We start from the raw sequence: 23001 nt of genomic DNA on the forward strand, positions 1-23001 counted from the left end.
TGATCCACAATTTGTTGTTTCGGGTCTGGGTGTCATGTGCATGTAAACTTGTATGTTTGTAAACGCACCCACGATACAGGAGAAAGTGTGGGGCAAAGTTTCAAAAAAAGTAATTAAATGCAGCTAATACCATCAAAGGAAAACCGTCGCTAGTATAGTGAGCATTCTCAGTCATCGAGACACTTCTAGTTATTTAGACGAGATTTTTCAGCATCGGAATCTTAAACTTATAAAAATAATACACAGAAAACATAGATTTTAATAAATTTATTCCTAAATGCCTAACTAGTCCGTATCAGAGAAGGTGCCTCGTCCACTGGACTCGTTGTCACTATCCATCTGCTCGTCCACTTCCATCTTCGGAGCCATTTCCCCGACTGTCCTGATGCAGCGTATCGTGTATTTGTTGAAGTCACATCTGTAACAAAAAGAGAAAATATTAGTTTTTAAACTGACATGGTCACTAACACTAGAATTAAAACTTATAAATAATGAAAAACATGGTAAATATCCCGCTTTAAGTTGCAATTCTAGAAAAAGAGAAAATATGAACATTATGTATAACTTTATATTAATTTTTTAGTCGACTTCATAAAAAGGAGGTTCTCAGATTGACTTGTATGTAAGAATGTTTGTGCGCGATTATCTCGCGTTTGGCTGAACCGATTTTAATGCGGTTTTCAGGATAGTATTTTTCAGACTTGAGAGAAGGCTTTAGGTATATTATCTGACGTAAATAAATTGAGGTATGCGCTAGGTTCGCCGGTGCGTTACCTGACGTAAAAAGTGGAGGTAAGCACTAGGTTCGTGTATTTTTTACAATCCAATCTTTGAGGATAAATAACTGATTTAAACTGCTATCAGTTAGTTTAGTAGTGTTATTCCTACATAGTTGAAATAAGCCTTAGTTTAACAAAGAAGAGAACATGTAGCCTGTTTGTAATAAATAACTTAAATATAGAATCTCGGCTACGCTACGTCCATACCAGTAAGAACGTTATCAACAAGTAGAGATGACAGATTGTAAGTACATCACTAGGTCACTCATATCCTTGAAACAGTACTTTCACATTACGATAAGCAGCTGATGTGTCTTATCATTCAGTTTCTTACGTAAAATCTCATAATGGAAACCAACCAATTCGATTTTAGATCGAAACATGTGATACATAACGTTGATATTTGTACAAAAGCAGTTTTAACGGGTCATTTATCGATTTTAGATCGAAATATATGATGCATAGGGCTGATAATTCTACAACAGCGCTTTTAACGGATCATTTATCGATTTTAAATCTAAATACGTGATACATAAAGTTGATATTTCTACAACAGCAGTTTTAACGGATCATTTATTTCAATAAGACCAGACCAAAAAGGTAATTTGAAACATCAAAAATAAAGTAGAAAACAGTCCGTCAGACGGTTCGTTAATGAAGCTAGCTAGTTGCCAGTAAAGAAGCTTGATGTTGCCGGCTTTTCTTAATTAGGTAACTAAGATGAAGTGAATGAAAAACACAAAATAAAGCCAGTATCTTTACAAGTTTTTTTAAAAGACTATCTTTGGAGAAACTTCTAGTTGTTTAGGCAACAGCGAGTAAAGTTCCCTAAGAAAAGGAGGATCCTCCGACCAGGCGAGGTGATCATGCCTGGCGGGCTTTCTGCCCAACTGTTGTTCGTTGGGATTTTCTATCCGTGTTAATTCGCATGTAAACTTCGTATGTGCGATGCAGGATATTTATGACGTCATCCATTGATTTGCTCGTCGATAGTCTATGTGCGACTTCTGTCATCTGTCACTTGTCAATGTGTCGCCACATCACTCCCCCCCAAGACCGGAGGTCGATCCTGTTGAGACGGCTGTCGATGCTTGAGATGAGCGGTGCCAGAGCCAGTGTAGAAATTCCCTAGTTCCAGTGAGTCGGAACTGTGCCGCTGAATGCCCAGTGAGTCGGGTGAGCGGTGCAGGGTGATACTCCAGTGAGTCGGAGTAGTGAAGCTCGCAGTGTCCCACGGTGAGTCGGGGAATAGATGCTGCGAGGGTAGGTGCGTAGTGGCTGGCGTCTGCGTTGACGGGAGGAAGACGTCCTCAGACCGTGTGCAGAGTGCTGTGCCTAGACGCTGATGAGGCCGTAGGGAAGAACCAGGCTGCATATCTTCGATGTAGCGTGTGGTGGTCCCTGATGAGGCCGAGGATGCTGGTTGGCTGCGACTTGATTACCGCTCAGCGGAGAAGTGATGGGGTGAGGGCGGGCGGGCGAGAGAGGGTGGCGATGAGGATGACGGTGCTGATCTGCTCCGTGAAGGTTGGTTTCAATCACGTCGGGGGTCACCACTTTAGGCAACAGCGTGTAAAGTTCCCTAAGAAAAGGAGGATCCTCCGACCAGGCGAGGTGATCGTGCCTGGCGGGCTTTCTGCCCAACTGTTGTTCGTTGGGATTTTCTATCCGTGTTAATTCGCATGTAAACTTCGTATGTGCGATGCAGGATATTTATGACGTCATCCATTGATTTGCTCGTCGATAGTCTATGTGCGACTTCTGTCATCTGTCACTTGTCAATGTGTCGCCACAGTTGTAAGCTTTAATTATTGACTTAATTATGCTAACCTGCCACAAAAATAATCTAACTAACTACCCATCTTCTAGGTGGATCTATTTTCTTTTTTTTTACAAAACGTTGCCCAACATAGGATTTTCTCCTGTATCGTAAGTGCGTTTACAAACATACCTACACCCTTAACCCAAGTATCTCATTGCCAGTACATTTTCAACCTTATTATAAAACGATAAAGCAAAAAGTGTATAAAGAAAATCAATTTAGATTAATTATATGTGGTGATCTATACATAATAGGCCTTCAATATACCAAAAAAACCCGTTGTCGTTAGGAGAGAAACAAAACTATCATGTTCTATTCTCTGTGCACGATCTCGTGCCTAACAACAAGGGACCTAGCTAATTTATAGAACATGGCGACAGACGATGAATATTTAACTAGTTAGATAACCGACTAGGTATCAATCATGCTGCTGTGTTTAAATTCCCGGAACGCCGTACCTGCCGTATCAATTATACCGGGTCCCCGGAACACATGGCGTAAGGTCCGTAACTAAAAGTCATTCGATGATTCCCCAAAACAATTTTTTATACGGGGCCCGCCAAGACACGCAACGCCACTATATGGTAAACGCTACACCACTGTACAGAAAGGGTTGTTCTGAATATAATAGTCATACGATCATCAGGAAAGGAAAAGTGGTTAAGTTGAAATAAAGAATTGCTAATCTTGCCGTTTTTATGAGGTAAACGAGTAGATCACTTGACAGAGGACTTATGAGTGTATACAAATTGAGTACGATCTTTTCTTTACAAAATCGCGTGCTCATTTTTAAAGTTAAGTAAGTTTTTAAAGGTTAAATATTCCTGACCGAATCCGGACCAAATACATACTACCTAACCTAATACGAACCTAATGAATACTGTAATACTGTAATAATATAATACAATTAGACATTAAAAGAATTTTCAAGCAAAGAGCTCTAACAAATATCTAAAACACTAAAATCAGCTGAGAATCGGTGTGTTTAGATACCCGCGAGACGCAATCAGCTGATTCGTATCACGTGCAAATTGATACAGTAAACTGGAGGTGCTATAACGCGCGAATACCGATCGACAATGACCTTTATATGACGAAATACGAATTGAATATAAGAATTTTTTAATTTTCCACTATTTCAGGAGTATTTAAGGATTTTTATATTCTTTTTGTTCAATATTTGAACTTAGAAACTGGAATACTCGAATTTTCCACTATTTTCGAATCATAAACATGAAAAGGCTGAAATATACCTAGCACTTGTAGGTAAAAAATACAAAATTCTAGGCATGAACCTAAGCAATAGTTATATGAGTTTGATTTATGATACAGGTAGGTCTAGACATTTTGTGTAAGGTGGACCCTTCTCAATATCTTGATATTTTGGAATATTCAATCTTATCGACAGATAACGTTCATCAAAATGTCGGCATGTATCAGTCGCATTCAGCCCCTTCTATACTTGTGTGTTGTCAAACTAACACAAAGTAATAACTTTTCTTCACAGTTTTTTTCTATAGATATCTACACTTTAGAATGAGCTCTAACCGACCAACAGCCAGATATTTTAAGTGTAGGAGGCAAAAATTATAATAAACCTTTATTTGCTTAAAATGTAAGTACATGGGAATAGTATGGTAAATTACATTGGATATATTTATCCACAATAGATATGTTATACCACAGCCTCACAGAAAACCGAGTGAGGTTACCGGAGGCCCAATTTTACATCAGATACGTACGAATTAATACAAAATAATAAGAAAACGCCTGGCAAACGTCGAGATTAGGTACATAAAAAACAAAACCTGCTATGTAGAGGAAGCCTACAGTCTAGCAAATCACTATTACAGCCTTTTGACAATAATTCTAACTTTACACAAAAGCCAAAAAGCAATCAATTAGGCACAACTAAGAAATCAAGACCAGAACCTTTGATTCAACCATAACAATTAGCTCCATGCTATTTTTAGTCCAACAATTCTTCCAAACAATAGCGGCGGAAAAAATGGTTGGCTCGCGACAATAGCCAAGGTCGTTCTCAAATATTAGGAGTTAGGAAGACTACGCTATCGTACACTTGACCTTACAACCGTCACGATTTGTCGCGTGTGATTTATCGATGTTACGAGAAATCTAGGTACAGATAGGCGTTCTAAGTTCTGATGAGTTTAGGGAAGATTTTCGCTCGATTTACGTTTAGTTCTTATATACGTTTAATGGATAAAATGTGTTTTTTTTTGTTATCTTTATTAATGACTAGCAAACCTGGCAAACTCCGTTTTGCGACCAATGATTGTCCCTGTTTCACGCTTTTCTCTTGATTTTTTCCTAAATTTCCTATAAACTTCATAGCCCGAAACCTTTCCAACGAATAAAACCGTGGAAATCGGTTCGTGCGTTCTAAAGTTATAGCGTCAGGAAGGATAACCCGACTTATTTTTATATTATGGATTAATTTAGGGTCTTTTGGTCACACAAAGACCATGCTATACCGATAGTACCCTAAACATAATTAAAACTTACATTTTCTTTAAATACTAGGTAATCTTATTTGCTATTTTATACATAAAATGGCTGCTTTGGATAAATACCGGCCAGCCTCATCTAGTTATTTAATAGATTTAGGTTTAAAAGAATTACATTGTAACCTATTTGCAAAAATAAATAAATTTCATTTCATTTATAACGGCTGTGACAAAATATTAGGTTTAAAGCCAACATCAAACAAATTAATTTTAAACTTATGTTTCAAATCCGCTGAACAGCCCTCGTCCTGACATATTTCACCAGCAAGTGGTGAACATCCGAAAAAAGTGTTGTAAATGAAATGATTAATTAATTTTGACTAAAAATGAACAAAAAATATTGCGAGAATTTTTGTTAATTATTAGTCAAGATACATTCTTGTGAATACGATTATGTAAGTACATCGTATATCATTTACAACATAGCTCACGTTGCAGTCTTTAAAGGCCCAGCAGAAAAATTAAAATAACTTTTATTCGGCTTTCTAAGCATCAAAAAAATTGTGTAATATTTTTTGTTATTTGCAATAGTAGAATATATACCAATTATTTAAGACATATTTCAAAAAAGAGTCAAGTAGTCTATTTTAATCTCACGATGAGTCAGAAACTTTGTATACGTAATCACTGTTCACACGAATTAAATTAGCATACACGACAATGATTTCTGCAGAAGCGATTTATGTAACACTTTACGTTAAAATTTATGACTTAATAATTTATGAGTCTAAAATTTTAAATATTAACAGGGTCCGAGATTCGACTCAGAAATACAAGTCTGCTTTGTTGTAATCTATGTGCTGTTAAACATAATAAGTTTAAAAATCCAGAAGCCAAGCAAAATGCCCAAAAATACGATGGTTACGAAGAAAAAATATTCCTATCTAGGGTATAGTACTAAGTGCCCTCACCAAGACAAGCCAACCCGAGCGTAAAGGGCCTTAACTCAGAACATTTTTTATTTATTTTTTTAACCTACATAACTTAGGTTCGGACTAGAAACGTCACATTGTAGGATAAAATATATATCCAACATTTACCGGGACAGTAAACATTATTATTTTATGAAATAGGGAGCAAACGAAAATACGGGTCACTTGATGGTAAGCGATCAGCACCGCCCATGGACATCCGCAACACCAGATTTATAATAAAAATACAAAATAACATTATACTTAATGTTTTAACATTCAGAATGTTAGTACAAAACTACCAATATTGCCTCTTGCGTGTTTAAAGAAGTTAATATAAAAAAGAATAAAAAAAATCAGTACTCACATCTTACTAATCTGCGAATATTTCACAGTAAGCACTTTCTCCAGCGCCAATAGTACGCTGGGGGGGAACTTCCTCCTCTTGACAGTGACTAGTGCCTTCACCCAGAGAAGCAAGTGTTCCAGATGCCGACTGTCTTCCAGGAGACGAGCTATTGAGTTCAGCAGGCGATCTGAGTAGTCGTCATCTAAGTTTGTTACTGTTAAGGTAACTGGTGGGAAGAAAATAGAACAATACGTTAGTTTGATTTAACCTCTTGTATATCGATATATGAGACACAATAAAAACACACATTGTCGTCGTATCGTCACGCCTTTTATCCCTGCAGGGGTAAGCAGAGGTGCACATTATGACACGTAATGCTACTGTACAATGTACACCCACTTTTCACCGTTTGTGTTATAAGTCCCATGTAATCCCCCTCCCCTAGGAGGGGGATGAGCCTATTGCCATATACTGGGTACAATTCCAAACTCCGTGCTACTGAGATATTTTCAAAAACCCGCCTGCTAATGGTGTTATGAATACGTAGGTGTGTTTCTCATAACGTTAAAGTAACCACGTACAATAAAACACATTACATAACTAGCTTTTGCGCGCGGTTTCCCCTACATTCCCGTGGGATAAGAAGTATCCTATCACTGAAGTCAGCTTATGTGTCTATCTACCAAATTTCATCAAAATCTGTTCAGTAGTTTCTGAGCTCACTGATTGACGGACAAACATCCGAACATCGGAATAAACAAACTTTCACATTTTTAATATTAGTGTGATATTATACTATTGACTTTGATTTCTTAATGAAATAATGAACTTACTATCATTAGCCGGTACAGCCTCCACGCACTGTTGTATGACGGAGTGCTCGTTGAGCTGCAGCGCGGCCACGAGGGCGGAGCCCCAGGCCTCCTCCGACAAATGTTGCTTCACTGCATACGGAGTGGAGCCAGCTTCTAACCGGAATGGCCTGGTTAAGAGAATAGGGTTGTGAATAAGGGAATGTGTGCCTTAAAGGTTTAGTATTAAGGTTAAAATTTGATTGCAACATTTTAACTTAAGTTTACAGTTATCGAAAAATAGAATAAATAATAAACAAGGATTTAATAACAATCATGGATGAACAATCATCATTAAACCTCAAATAAAACATTTTCTTTTTCTGTATAAAATAGTATGTACAAGATCTATTCAAGGCTATTCCACAATGTCTTTGTCGATGTAATATTTATGTATGTACGTAAAACGCAGAAAAAACACAAGTACATCTTTCTTTCAAGAAACTAAAAGATTTTTTATAAGTAAGGAATATGTATCTTCTTTTAATACCTGAATGTGCCATCAATGCCTGCATTCTGGCTGTATATGAGTAGACCTTCAGTGGCCGCTACTGCGAAACTGTCGCCGGTGGGGGAGAACCTTACGCAGTGAACTCGCACCTAAAGATAAAAACACAATGTTTAGTAGTAGTTTAGTAGCTATAAAGGTCAGACAACATGGAATTAAATTTACTAGTGTTTCATTTCCCCCTGCTACAATATAGGTATCAGATATAGTAACAGTGCGTTAATTACAAAATTATGCTACGGATTTACTGATACATGCGCACATTGCTCATGAATATGAGTCCCATCGTGACTTGAAAGGAGTAGAGCTTTTCTCGTATTCATATTCCGATTACTTTTCTTGTCTCCAAATTACAAATGTGCGTACATGCGCAGTTATAATGGTGTCATTACAATAAATACAATATTAAATAACATAATAAAACAGAAATTTCAACTTACCTCTGGTTTAACTCTCCTATCAGCCATATCCCCGTCCCTGACACCCGGTAGCCTGACGTTGACGTCCCCGCCTTCCAAATCCCCTCGCTCTTCCACCAGCGCCATGTTACCGAACTCCGTCATCAGGCGGCGGTTTATGAAGTCCTAGTAAAACAAACAATATTATTATTATTGTTGAAAAGTGATATACAAGATAAGAAAAAATATTTTGTAAAACAAAACATTAGGGCGTTACTTTTGGGGATGGGGTGATTGGTTTGGGGGATTGGGGGATTGAGGGATTAGGAGATTGAGGGATTGGGGGATTGATTGGTTGGGGCATAGCGGGGCTTTACCAGAGAACTAATTCTTCCCCCCAACTCCCATCCACCCTGAGTGAGGTTATCCTCACTCACACGGCGATACATAACGCAAGCATTGTTATACATCTACCTCATTCAAGACGTAGAATAGAACTTCATGAATTTTGTTTATTGAACTAAAGAATATTCTCAAGCAATATAATATATTTGTGTTATAAGTATACTCACATTAACAGCATCCAAAGACCGGTTCTGTGTGATGACAAACTTTTTAATAAGTATGCCTTCCCTCACGCTGTATAAACAGACATGCTTCGAGTTGCCCGCGCCGAGGATACAGGAGCCGTCCGCCGAGTAACATATTGTTGTGAATGCTCTGGAATTGATAACAATGAGTATTAGAATTGCGTACAAATAGAATTACAAGCTTTTATTTTTCAGTTTGGGTATAAACTAAGCTCTTTTTAATAAATATCCTTTCGTAAAATGAATAGTTTGAAATGTTTGTCTGGATATTTTATATCGTAACACATAATAATTATGCGCCGCTATATATTATGATAGCGCTATTCTAAATAAAAAAACCTGGTAAGTCGACCCCATTGATACGTCGGCTCGTTTCGTTTCGATTCGTCACTAATAAGACGACGCCATTGATAACTTCAGAAAGGAAAGTAAGGCAAACTAATTCATGTGATATGCCGGAAAAATCTGAGATTTTAATTATTTCTTATAGTTTAAACAGGATCACACCAATTTTCAGCTTACTGCCAAACAATTTAAGACTCTATCACATAACAGTAAAGACAAAAATCTATTGATAGACTAGAGCTTTATGTTTTAAAAGTACCGAAACAAATTCTCATCCTCAAACAACAACCAACCTAAATACCCAAAACATAAAGTCTAAAATAAAACTTACTTGGTCTTCAACATTTTCTCAGGAGTTATAAGGTCGGTATCAGCTCTTCCTGAGCCGAGGTCGTTTCTCCCTTCAATACTGCCAGTCTGGTCTCCCGTGGTGGTATTGAAGAAAGTTATATTACCGTCTAATGATGATACTGCTATCTGTTGAAGGAATATGAACGTTAATTTTATTTGGTTATGGTTTATATTCTTTTGGCGTTCCATTGTCTCTGCCTACCCCCAAGAGAGACAGGCGTGAGGTTATGTATGTATGTATTGTATGTATGATATTGCTTTGTAAAAATATATAAATTTTGCAATTGGTCGCGATTTTGACGGCTCTAAAGATGATATTGTTGTATGCTGAAGGAATTTGAACGTTATTTCTATTTAATTATGGTTCAAATTCCTTTGTAAAAAATAGTAACATAGTTTTTTGATAGAAACTAGTTTCAAACGCTCCTAATGATATTTTAGAAAACAGTACATTATTAAGTCTTTGACTGCTAATAGAAAACTGTTGAACGCAAATCCTCCGCTAACGTATGTCACCAGTGACCACCACGGCGTTCAATGTGTTAATAAGCATAATAGCCAACGAAGACTTACCTCTTCACCATCAGGCCTAAAAGCAACTTGCAAGCCGTCTGACGTAAGTTGAACCGTCTCGCAGTCGGCGCTGGTCTCGATGCAGTTCCAAATTCGAATGGTTTTGTCCCAACTCGCCGATACGAGGCGAGAGCTCGATAGTGTCGGGCTGAAGGTGACGCACGATACTGGCGCTTCATGGCCTCCTAGTACCTGGAGGTTTAACATATTAAGGTTATAGAGTTAAATAATAGAAAAAAAAATGGGCTGAAATACGATTGGTGCAACTTCTGATCAACTGTTGATGTGATCTTTAAATGTTATTCCGGGTCTGTATATGATGTATATGTAATCGTATTTGTAAATGCGTCTGTGATACGAGAAAATTTAACAATGAATATACGCTTCCTTTTATTTTAATGGCAGCGACTAATTCATTTTCAACATATCTCCAGCAATGCGCACGGAAGTTGACATAGATCAATTCCATAATTTATTTGAATTTTTCAATAAAACCTTATGTAGAAACTTAATGATAAAATTCTTTCAAAGTACAGCTATCTCTACAGCTTTTAAAGTATTTCAACACCTATTCCAATTTTCGCATAAATATAGATTACTATATATAATAATTATTTACTCACATCCAAAAGCTTCCCAAACTTGATAGACCAGAGGAACACTTCGAAGACATCCTGTCCTCCTGCAGCACACAGTTCAGAGCTCGCGTCCAGAGCTACGCAACTAAACTGTACCAGAGACGGCGATGTCAGTGTACGGAAGTTGCGGTACCTGGGAAAGTAGGACTTATTGTTAGTGAGGCAAAGTCTATTTTGTATTGAACACACAGTTCCGAACTAGCGTCTTTCTGCACAAGTTGCAGTACAAAGAATTGTAGAGCTTATTGTTAAGGAGGGTAAATTCTAAATTGTATTGTGTCATAGAGCTCAAACCTACCGCAATCTACACAGAGAAACTGAACCTACCTAAACAGAACACACACATGAACATGCAAAAACATTGTACAAACCAAAACGAAGACCTAATTATTTTTATCACAATGCAAAAGCAACTTAGTTTACTCACAAATAAAGTTGAAATTCAAACAAAAGAAACTCACCTAGTCAAATCATAGCACCTCACCGTCCCATCCAGACTAGCGGACACGAAGAACTTCTTATTGGCACTAAAAGTGATACTAGTGACCGTTGACTTATGTTCACTGAAGGTGACAAAGCAGAAACTATTGGTAGTGTTCCATACTTTGACCTTCCCGTCATAGCCTCCTGTCACTATGTATAGACCGTCCGGAGAGTAAGCCAGGCAAGTCATGTCTAAGGAATGGCCTTGTTGCTTCATTACGTATTGTTCACCTGCAATTTTGAACATTATTTTTAGGGTTATAAAGGTGATTTTTGTTTGAGAATAGTGTGTTGCGGAAATGTTTCTGGTGTTGGAAATTGAGCTTTGAAGTGAGTGGTTAAGACTGATTATTGGTTTATCAAAACCTTATCTGAGTATGTCTGTTATTAAAAATTAAGTTTAAAATGGGTCCACCATAACAAACATTTAAGTAAAATTAAACTTAAAAACCAAAGACAAAAGATTGATATTCGCTTGCAATTACACCATAACATCGAAAATTAAAATTAAACCTTAACACCAACAACACAGAGTTTAATATTCAACTATCATAACTTACTTTGCCACTCCCAAACAAGAAGCTGGCCAATATTGGGACATCCGAAAGCTATCCAGTCACCAGGAGATGAGATAGCAATACTGCTGATCCTGTGTTCAGATATGCTGAGTGTGTGGATGAGATTCACATCAGGCATCTCGTGTAGATAGAATATGCCTGTTGAGAAACCTGGAAAGAGGTATGTAGATAGTTAGTATACTATTATTGAAAGCTCTGACATCTTTAATTGATTTTTTCTGGACTTTAAAAGAGACTATGACCTCTGAGTTTGTTTCGGCATTTCTTCTCAGAGTAGTCCGATAGGAAATGCCGGCCTCATCTAGTTATTTTAGAGATTGACGTGTAAAAGAGTTACATTGTAACCTATTTGCAAAATAAATATCATTTATAATTTATCATTTATAGCTACTAAGTTAGTAATGATAACAAAACAAACTATCGTCTTTTGGTAAGCAAAAAACGATATTTCTCATTGCGTCAACTTTTATGAATGCTTCTGCCACCGATTTCGTTATACCCCTGTTTCAAATTTCATCTCAATCCTTTCAGCCGTTTTGACGTGAAGGCGTAACACACGTAGTCACGTACCACCTTACGCATTTAAAATATTAGTACGATTCTGAATATACCTATTACAAAATTCGTAGAGCAGCGGCAAACGAGCAGACAATTTTTTGAGACGTTAGAAATTTAAGGATTGGAGATTGAAGGATTGGGATTGGAGATGGGAAGAAGGGTTAGGTGGGTCTCCATAACTTAACTCACATGTTAAGTGTCGAGCCAGCCTATTTGGCTCGGGAGAAGTCCTTTGATGATTTTCCCCACTCAACAAAAAAAAGGCCTAGCCTAAAAGCCTATTCGCCTGATAAAACCTTATTAAGTATCCACATTCCATATACCTGTAACCAACATCTTGGTTTCCCTATGATACTGTGCAGCTGTCAACTTGACCTTATGATGTTTGCTCCTGATATCATCCCCTATGTAATGTCGGCCCAATTTCTTATACAACAACTTCGTAACCTCTTCAGATTTTATTTCTTTCTCCGTTTCCTCTTCTTCATTTTCACTTTCCTGGAAATTGTAGATATGATACAATTAGTTTAATTCCAGTTATCCACGAACGTTATATGCCACGCCAAAGAGATCATATTCATGCATGCATCCATGTAAGTACTTTCAAAATAATCAAATTTTACACTTATTTCATAACACAAAAACGATACCTAGTAATTGTATTAAAGATTCAAAATCATTTAATTTAGACTGAGGGCAATTGGGAGTTGAATAATGTTTTTATTTAAGTCTGTTTAGCAGGAACCTAAAAGCTACATTTAATATGAAATGTTCTACTAACATATTCCTTATCCTTCTCAATAACAGCCTTCTCATCAACCTCATCTTCACTTTCTTCGTCCTTAGCCATTTTACGTTTCTTGCGATGAGATATCTGCACATCGGAGACCACCAGATCATCTATATCAATATTGGACTCCCACAAACAAACCTGGCCGTTCCTACTGACAGTTATTAAGTCCAAACTTTTCTTCTCAAAGAAAACTCCCACTATTTTGTCCGTATGTCCACTTAATGAATACATGCTGAGGTTGTCTAAGTAATCTACGGTGTATATTTTTGTTGTAGTGTCTTTGGATCCCACAGCAAGGAGTTTAGAACAAGGAGACCAGTCCATGCAGGTTACTTCGTCTCTGGCTTTCTTAAAGACTCGCTTCATGACGAAGGAACGGAATTCTCCGGTGAATGTGCATGGTGCTGTCATTATGAATACTGGAACAGAATTGAAAATAATTTTATTATGAAATAAATTAAATTGTTTCATCACAAAAATCAGTTTAATATCTTGAACCCAGTACTAATTTCAAGGCATGTTCTTTAAGTAATCTTGTAGTTTCTTAAAGTAACTAATAAGCTAAATTTTACCTATTTCTGTTTACAAATAGCTATACTATTTAATTTTATAATGTCAACTTTTATTTTTTCAAGACTCGTTTTTTTTTTCAAGATTCGTTATCCAGATCAGAAAAAATATAAACGTAATATTACTGAACTTATTATTCTGTGATATTACTAGGTTATTTCTTGCCTCCAAAATTAAAATATTTCGTAATTATGTATTACACAATACCTGTATCATCACAACAAGCCGCAAAGTACTTTCCATCAGGACTGAACCGCACAGCATTGACTTGTTGTTTGAACTTGTACCGATGTATCACTGTACATGTCAGCAAGCTGATCATTTGAGCTTCGCCCTCTGGAATGTGGAAGATAGTGTATTAGGTAGTTATCAATATACATAATTATGAGATCGCTGCTGGCTAGCTGGGCAACTGGCTGTCTGGCTTACTGGATTCAAGCATGACGCAACTCTTTGTGTAATCCATATATTGTTGTATCAGGTCTGGGTATCATGTTCATGTGAAATTATATATTTGTAAATGGCCCCACAACACAGGAGAAAATATTAGTGTGAGGCAATGTTTTTAAAAGAAATCTGTTAATCAGTGACATGTAGAAGAGTATAGAGAGTGAATTAAATTTATGAAAAGCGTTCAGAGGCTATTGTTTAATTTGGTGGTGACTTTGCTTTGCCCCTTAACCACTTGCATGGCACTCAATTATATGAGACACAATAGAAAACACATTATGTCTCGCATAGATTTGCGCTCCCGGCATACTATGGGTTAATCAGTGAAATTGCTATGTATTGCAATAATAGACTTGACATATCAGTATGTCACCACTAAAGCTTCATAAATATGAGTTGAGGTGATTTTACGAATTATAAGATTTACTTACTTTCATTGACAGCCAATAGAGTAGATCCATTTGGTGAGACATCAATGGCTGTGTAATTGTAATAACTTTCAAATGAAAGTGTGTTACTTTTGTTCCTGGAATTTAGATAATAAAAAACATTATGTAATGCATATGAATAAATATTTTTTCCTCTAAGTCCATAAAAATTATACAAATATACTGAAGATGCAAACATATTATGTCACATATTTTGTAGAATAATAGATATTAGATAGTTATGAATACAATATGAACATACTTTTTTCGTCTGAAACACAGGACTACCTAGTTCAGGCAAATTACCCCTGTAATATTATGTGTGTTCATTTTAAGGAAGATGCTATATTTAAGTACATTGTGACTAAGTTTTTGGAAATAAACTATTTATTTATTTATTATTAGTTTTGGTAAGCCCTGTATATTAGGGAGTAAGTGATTAACTAGTTGGCAATAAGGTTTACAGACATAGATCTACTGAGAACCATAAAATTACCACAAATGCATGCTTTTTTTATTTAACTAGCAGACCCCGCAAGCTTTGTTTTGCCTTGGGATACTTTTCTATGTATTATTTGTGACTTTTCTCTGATATAAAATCTTATACAAGGTAATAGTTTCACCTTACTATAACAAACCCAATAAAAAATAATTAACGAAATCGGTTCAGCTGTTCTTGAGATCTGTACTTAGCAGTACATTCAGTAATTCATTCTTATTTTACAAATTACTTACTGTTTCAAGTTGTAGACTGTTATTTTGTTTCCGACTGGACTTATAACACAGTTTCCATCGCCAGTAAATAAAATATCACCCTTCCGGTACACTGTGCCCAATAAATTTTGAAACTGAAACATTAAAAGGTTATTTTCTGAAATTGTTAACTGAAAGTAAACATATTATAAAGTAAAAAGACTTTGTGTATATATTTCAGTCATTATGTGCATATCATTTAGTATATAAGGCTTAATGAGAAGAGATATGTTTTAATACAGTAATAAACAAATACCACGACAAGTAGAATACGCTGATAAATAAATTACATACCTTGTAATGAAACTTCATTGTGAATTATTAAAAACACTATCGTAGTTATAGTTTCCGTGTATCAGCTCAACAGCACTTTAAATAAACATAATCTTCTATTACCATTTATACACAAACTTTTCGATAACCAAAACTTTGGAAAGCATGGAATCGCACGCGAGATCCGGCGTGTTTACATCGATTTGACATTATTGACATTTGACAGCAACCGTTGTCAAATCAGCTGACAGCAACAGATAACAAAAAAAAAAAACAAAAATAATTAATATCCGTGGCTTTTCGAGCCATTAATTTTAGAAAAGAACGTATTTTTAAGCCTTTTTTTGTTATAAATCATAATTATTTGCATTATTCTATAAAAAAAATCAATAAACAAAATGTTAATCTTTCACGTGACCAACTGTTGACGTTTCATCGCACATTTGGATACAACAAAAAATAAGGCTTCAAGAAAGGTACTATTTGGTCGTGTATCCAAACAGCAAAGTTTTAAAAATCGTTGGCCATTAAATGATACCAGAATAGTAGAACACTTTTCTTCTAAATTAATTGACATAACATCACGCATTATTTTATCCGAGGGGCTATACAGAGATGCATATTTTTATTTTTCTCTAAGATCTGTATACCTATATTCAGGAATTTTATTATAGAACTGAACTTAAGCTGAACTTAAGGGAAATATTATACTTAATTTCTTTTTTATACCTACTTTATAGCATTATTTGTCTTTTTTTAATACTTTATAATCCTCCTGTAACCTCACTTACAGAACAAAACACGACACAAGCGTGGTTTCACGTCGGTTTTCTGTGAAGCCGTGGTATCACTGCGGTCGAGTCAGCCCATTCGTGCCGAAGCATGGCTCTCTCACACTTATGGCGCATTTACATTACCGTATTCGGCTGCAGGCCGTATTCGGTCACCAACTAATATAAACAGGTATTCGTTTGGCCGTATTCGGTTTGACCGTATTAATTCGGTTTCTATTAAACCGAATGCGGCCGCCGCCTTCGGTGACCGACCTACAACTGACCTAACCTAAAGTAAACGCGCCATTAGGTTCTTGGAATTGAAGATTGATGCTTGTTTAAGTGGTTTCAAATATAATAGGTAGTAATTGATTTTAAATTCGACGAGCGACAAGTGAAAACAGATTTAGGTACCTAGTCTTCTAGAAAAGCAATTCGAAACCTGAAATGGCTACACTTTACTCTGACATATTTGAAATTCATAAAAAGTTGGTAAAAAATGGAATTACATAAAATAAGCATCGCTATCTACCTTCTTAGGAAATACAGAATAATAATAATATGTTATGATAGACGTTGTAATACTTACGATAAATTACCGTTTTGTAGGTTTTATAACGTGGCAACATTAACATTTAATCAATAAGAAAATAATTACCTTTTTCAATTAATATTTTTTCCTCTAAAGGCTCTTAAATTAATAAATAATCCGTTAAAATAATTATATTAATTATTTTTAAGATTCATTAAATAAGAGAATATCTCTTGACAACGAAATTACAAAAGTTAAAAGTAATGAAACGATAAAATAGTACATGCGCACAAGAAAAGTGCTGGCCAGCGGTCCACATCAATGATCTACGTCATAACGCAGCGGAATCTTTAGCTCAGGATTGGTCGCGCATTTCGGAAGTTACGTATCAAAACCAATCAGAACTTAGGTCATATCGAGCACTGCCTTGAACATCAATCGTCATATGACCCATTCTATCGAGTCTGCAAAGCTTGGGCCATATTTGTCTGTGCAAAAGTAGTTCCGTGGAGTGAGTGTGTGCAGATAGTCATCACTGTTTTTGGGACCTGTAAATACTCCCTCAATAAACCTACAAAATGGCCGAAAACCCAATCTACGGACCCTTCTTTGGAGTTATGGGGGCGGCGTCTGCTATCATCTTTAGCGGTATGTAATATTGTAGTCTATTAACGTACAAATGGCTGTCTTGAGTTTTATCGATCTCCCGAATTGGGTTGCGAGATTTTCGAAGCTTTCAATCTGGATGAATGATGTTGTAAACACAGTGATAGAATTTGCTCTTGTTAATCGGTTCGAATCTGGTTATTTTAGGAGCACTAATTATAGTAGTAGCCGCACCTTGTGCTTTACGTTAACTCTACATAAATATATAGATAGGCATGACGAAATGAGCCAATTTGATAATGATTTGGGTGAAGTCGTATTTTGCGGGAAAAGGGGTGGTTTTCTGGGCGTTGTTTTCAGGAACAAAAATGTGAATCATTAGTGTCATGTGATTGATTGATTGTCGATTATGTTGGTAGCACTGTTAAATGTCTGCATCGGCAACAATACATTGAATGAAAAAGCTCTGAATACCCCAAAAATTATGATTACCCGAAAATATTTTGTGAATGAATTATGATAACTGTTTGAGGAAAATGTTCATTGACGGGAAAACCCCACATTAGGCGGAACATTCATGGAAATTAAGTATTCCCCAATTGACTTGTAATGTCTTAAAATTGTTCATTATGCTGAACTTCCAGTAATCTTAATATCAAGTTCAATATTCTTCTCAAGCTAGCTTAACATAATACACAAAGAACTGGTTGTAAAGGGAAGGAAATCCATGGGGATAAAGATGGGTTTAATTCATCACATGACTCAACTTAAGTCATGTGACTTGGTCAGCTGTTCATTCAACTTACAACTTTACTACACTAACAATAAGCTACAATTTCATACTCATACAGTATTCTCCTAAGTACAAGCTTTATAATTTAACAAAGTAATTTGCAAAAACTTGATTTCAAGTCATCATGTGACTGAAAGACTGGAACAAGTTACAATGGATAAGAATTCTTTAGATAAGCATTAGAGATACAATCACTGATTGCCTTATAATTGCAATCATAAGGCAATAATGGTAGCCTATAAAACAATAGTAGAAAGTCTTTGATTGTAAAATCATGAATGATTGAATCACATGACTTGACTTGTGTACTCAAGATTAAGGTTATGTCATAAATGAATTTGGAGGCTCTATCTATCTTCATACTTATATATTACAACTTTAATGTGATAGGAATCTTGTTAGACCATTAAATTGATATTAATGAGAATGTAAAGAATCTAATTAGATAATGAAAATTCCAATTAAGTCTCATGCAAAAGAATCACATGACTTTATTTGCTGTGGTTCTTATTATACGAGACATGTTTGCCCTACTTATTACTGGTTTATCTTCACTATTAAGTAATGTTTGCAATATGGGGTGTGGCCAATAAAATGTGCAATTATGAATGTAACTGAAAAGGTCAGTTGCCAAAGGGTGAATATCCTTTAAAATGTCTTTGTGTGAATATCACAAAGGTTTTGTTAACAGACAATAAAGTAAATAAGTCTGCATAATGTAACATGTTTTTCTTCTACCTACAAAGACAAAATAGAAACAATGATATTTAAATGTTATGGTTTGTTACATTTGATTGAAGTCACAAGGCATGTTATTAAACATTTTAACTTAATGTTTTCAGCGCTGGGAGCTGCCTATGGAACTGCTAAGTCAGGCACCGGTATCGCCGCCATGTCGGTGATGCGGCCCGAGCTCATCATGAAGTCCATCATTCCCGTCGTCATGGCGGGTATCATTGCCATCTACGGTCTGGTAGTGGCTGTCCTGATTGCAGGATCCTTGGACGCCCCGTCCAACAACTACACCCTTTACAAGTAAGTGCACATTCTTTATACTAAAACTATTTCAAAGACTCCATCAGTATATTTCACTTAGCATTCCCTATGTGGTTATATCTATATCATGATAAAAATGACATGCCATTCATGTATGGAAAGATAGAGATAATCATGTGGTATGAGATTATCTAACTAATTGAATTATGCAAACTCCTAAAAGCCCCAATATTGCAAAATGGACCATACTTTATTCAGGATATCACCCACTTCAGTACCACTATATAATCTTATCAAACAATTTCACCACAGAAATTATTAAAATCTCTCAGTGCAGACTAAAATGTTATTCATTCTTTTAAGTTTTACACAATTTACTTTTTTTTGTCTGTGTCCCAATTACGCATCAATGGTTCACTGGTTTCCTGTTAGACTTGAACAAGGTTACATAAGCAAGGCTATTCATAGCCTTCTATTGTTATATTACTGCATTTTCAAACATGACTTAACAGACTAGATATTTTCAACATCTGATGCTGGATTTTTCTTTAAAAACCTGGTAAATTTCACATCTTGACATGTTTACTTTACACAGGTATTGATTAGTATAGCAACTATCGATCCATAACTACAGTAGCCACAGTACAACTAAACATAACATGCCATTCTATCATAACAAATTGTGTCTGGAGTTTATTGGTGTCTGTAACCTATTTTTTAGTATTACATAGCTTGGAATACAGCCAAGATGTACTTCCCGACAATTTATTCTAGATCTCGTAACTTTTATGTCTGCAATAGGTAAAATAGATGGCTTCCAAGTCTGGCAGTTTATCGGTCAAGCTGTCTGGTCATTTATGTTTTAAACTATGTACATGCTTTGTTCAGTTAATTTTTAACTGTGCATTGTAGAAATGTTGTACTGAAAGAATTTTTTTATCATAATAGAAGTATAGGTTTAGTTTTCAGTCATCATCATCTCACTGTAAGGTACCCTCCTTCCAGTCCTCTCTGTGTAATGCTTTTTGCGTTTTTTTCTTTTAAGTATCAGAATAAGTATTTAGAAAATTATTTTAGATTCTTTAAACAGCATTCCTATATAATTTGAGGGTTAATAGAATTATGGAAATGTTCACTGCACACATGACTAGATAAGAAGCGTTCAATCAAATTGATAAGGCTGAATATATCAGTATTAGATGGAGGATTATCAGTTAGTAGGAATTCACAAGAGGATTCCATTCATTACATTTCCATTTTAGGTCAAATATCACAGAGCTAGTGGTGACTAGAGGCTGAGAGAAATCCATATTAATATTACTTAGTGACCTAGTTTCCTGACATGACGCCGAACCTAATATATTCCAGTAACCTATATTTTCTGTGATACTTCCATTAAGATTGATCAATAAAGTAATCTTTGTATCATAAAAACTATAGCAGCGCGTTATTGTTAGGACTGATTGAGTATAATTACATCCATGGTAGTTAGTGACTAGTGACATTACTTGGGACATTTTTCATTTCATAATTGCGGTCGACATATAATTCGTGCGACCATGTTTCATGCTATTGACCTCGAAACTAGTTTTTATGTAATGTTCACTTGTCACATGTAGAAGTTAAATGGTTAGGCTGTCTGTTAATTTATTTGTATTTGCAACATTTCTTCATGGGAACTTATAATAGTTGTGTAATTTATTTAGGTGGATAGGAATATAAGAGATGTACATTTACGGAATGTAAAAGATAAAATTATTAACCAATCCTTTTTTGTTCTTTCCAGGGGTTTCATCCACCTTGGCGCTGGTCTCGCCGTAGGTTTCTCCGGTCTAGCGGCCGGCTTCGCCATTGGTATCGTGGGTGACGCTGGTGTCCGTGGTACCGCGCAACAGCCCAGGTTATTCGTCGGAATGATCCTTATCCTCATTTTCGCTGAAGTATTGGGTCTATACGGTCTCATCGTCGCCATCTACCTTTACACGAAACAGTAAACCCGTTAAGCACACTCTTACTCCCGTCGCCCGTGCTCCGAGTTTCTATGCCACAGAATCTGCTCAGTCACTCAGTCGCGCACAGGGAAGTCGTCGCCGGTAGCGAAACGACCCGCATAGGGCCTCGGAGCACCTTAAACATCTTGTATAGAACTTGTTGGTTACTTGGACGTTAATCATTTATATGTTTTCGCATATCTCCGGCCCGGTGCAGCCTTGATGCTGCGGCCGCACCGCGCCCAGAGACGCGAATTGTATAAATAATTTTTCTATTTCAATTTTATAAATATAACGATCACTATTTTCGAATCCCAATCATGGTTTTACAATTTAAACGCTACCGCGCGATGACAGCGTAATTTATTTCTAATTTATTACCGCATTTTTATTTTGATTTTCGGTGACAGGAGATATTTGTTTCACCTATCAACATATCAGAAGTTTCTTTGCGCGTTAACAACACCCCCTCGCGAACGTATCTTCGTATCGTACCATCCGACGATATCACTTTTAGATTATTTTAGCGTTAAGGCGAAACTAATGTACAGTTAGAGTAGAAATTTAAGTCCAAACAAGTTATCTTAATAATTTATGAAACATTTAAACCCCCAGGGTACTGTGTACCAATGTCTATCGCTGAGAATGTTAAGGTAAAACCTGGCTTAAGTACCATGCTATATAGCTTTCAGTGTTATAGTGGATGTATGTATCCTTATCGTACTGTAATGGGCCTGTAAATGTTATCCTCTTTCGAGTGGCTGTTGATAAATTCAAAAGCGAGTCACAAACATTGTATTGCCAGGAATCAGTAAATAAACATGGTTTGTACATTCCATATTATTTTGTTTCTACTTGATTATACTGTGTGTTTTATTTTCCTTTTCGATCTTCATGCGAGCAATATAAATAAAGTATTCGGAAGGCGGATGCTTTCATGACATTATATAGCAACTATCGCATTCAAGTTATTACTATATAATATTAAATATTTAAATAGTATTATTACATTTCTGACGACTTATAATGTGAAAAAAAAAGTATTTCAAAATATATTTATTCTGTATACCTCATAGTCGAAATGATGTTTGAATGATTATAAATTGGTAAGTAAAATACATATAGGTAAAATTGTATTTTATTTTAGGTTTCATGTTAGAGAATGTTATAATCTTTGGTGTTATTGAATGAATTGTGTTAATAAAATATTTTGAAAACAACTAATGTAAATTATGATCAATTGTTTCACTCTAGTCCATTCTTTTATGTTTTGAAATGCACTTATCAATTGAAACCAATACACTCCTTTCATGTGACCATTCACCATTGCATTTCAAAATATAATTTATTTACCAGTATATAGATTCAATTAGTCATTACATAGTGAAGAGCCAATAGAAAAGAGAGATCTTCACTCTTTTCATAAGCACTGGAATCATGAATTGGCCTGAAATAAAAGTACAAGATGTTTGTGATCCTTATATAACTTGGAATAAAGGCAAGAAGAATAATAAAAAAGGGGCTGAGTAAATAATTACCTTCGCGCTGAATTTACAACTAACCAAGGTCAAAGGAACTTGTTATAATGTGAACTCACAGTACCTACCTATTTCTCTCGATAGCGCAATTAAAATTATAATTAGTTGTTTAACTGATCAGTATTTTGAGATTTTTGAGTTGGGTGGACTTCATTTTTGAGGATAAAAGTTAACTTTGCGGACAAACATACGGTCATCATCTACTTGGTAGAATTGTTTATGAAAATGAGTACATTTTGATCC

The 23001-nt window shown here is 35.8% G+C and overlaps 2 protein-coding genes across 2 annotated transcripts; one reads left to right on the forward strand and one right to left on the reverse strand.

Annotated features, from left to right (window-relative positions):
* Positions 1 to 252: 252 nt before the first annotated feature.
* On the reverse strand, positions 253 to 15732 carry LOC118263836 (periodic tryptophan protein 2 homolog). The gene is made up of 17 exons (XM_050705565.1): positions 15551 to 15732; positions 15239 to 15351; positions 14507 to 14601; positions 13833 to 13961; positions 13044 to 13474; positions 12586 to 12760; positions 11687 to 11854; positions 11105 to 11357; positions 10629 to 10776; positions 10006 to 10197; positions 9413 to 9558; positions 8719 to 8866; positions 8189 to 8332; positions 7731 to 7840; positions 7223 to 7371; positions 6408 to 6615; positions 253 to 418 (listed from the first exon to the last, which is right to left on the reverse strand). The coding sequence occupies exons 1-17, from the start codon at positions 15566 to 15568 to the stop codon at positions 286 to 288; spliced, it is 2760 nt and encodes a 919-aa protein (XP_050561522.1). The 5' UTR covers positions 15569 to 15732; the 3' UTR covers positions 253 to 285.
* A 1490-nt stretch (positions 15733 to 17222) lies between these two features.
* LOC118281994 (V-type proton ATPase 16 kDa proteolipid subunit c) lies at positions 17223 to 22082 on the forward strand. The gene is made up of 3 exons (XM_035602849.2): positions 17223 to 17482; positions 19076 to 19268; positions 21016 to 22082. The coding sequence occupies exons 1-3, from the start codon at positions 17413 to 17415 to the stop codon at positions 21221 to 21223; spliced, it is 471 nt and encodes a 156-aa protein (XP_035458742.1). The 5' UTR covers positions 17223 to 17412; the 3' UTR covers positions 21224 to 22082.
* The last annotated feature ends 919 nt before the right edge of the window (positions 22083 to 23001 follow it).

This window comes from Spodoptera frugiperda, chromosome 27 (assembly GCF_023101765.2).
Source record: "Spodoptera frugiperda isolate SF20-4 chromosome 27, AGI-APGP_CSIRO_Sfru_2.0, whole genome shotgun sequence".
NCBI lineage: Eukaryota > Metazoa > Arthropoda > Insecta > Lepidoptera > Noctuidae > Spodoptera > Spodoptera frugiperda.

What these genes read in the sequence shown, in the direction of transcription:
- LOC118281994 (XM_035602849.2), top strand. Translation starts at nt 17,413, where the DNA reads ATGGCCGAAAACCCAATCTACGGACCCTTCTTTGGAGTTATGGGGGCG. An exon ending in GTCTGCTATCATCTTTAGCG is followed by an intron (nt 17,483 to 19,075) that starts GTATGTAATATT and finishes TAATGTTTTCAG; the next exon opens with CGCTGGGAGCTGCCTATGGA. An exon ending in AACAACTACACCCTTTACAA is followed by an intron (nt 19,269 to 21,015) that starts GTAAGTGCACAT and finishes TGTTCTTTCCAG; the next exon opens with GGGTTTCATCCACCTTGGCG.
- LOC118263836 (XM_050705565.1), bottom strand. An exon ending in TCTATTGGCTGTCAATGAAA is followed by an intron (nt 13,962 to 14,506) that starts GTAAGTAAATCT and finishes TCCACATTCCAG; the next exon opens with AGGGCGAAGCTCAAATGATC. An exon ending in TTGAGAAGGATAAGGAATAT is followed by an intron (nt 12,761 to 13,043) that starts GTTAGTAGAACA and finishes TACAATTTCCAG; the next exon opens with GAAAGTGAAAATGAAGAAGA.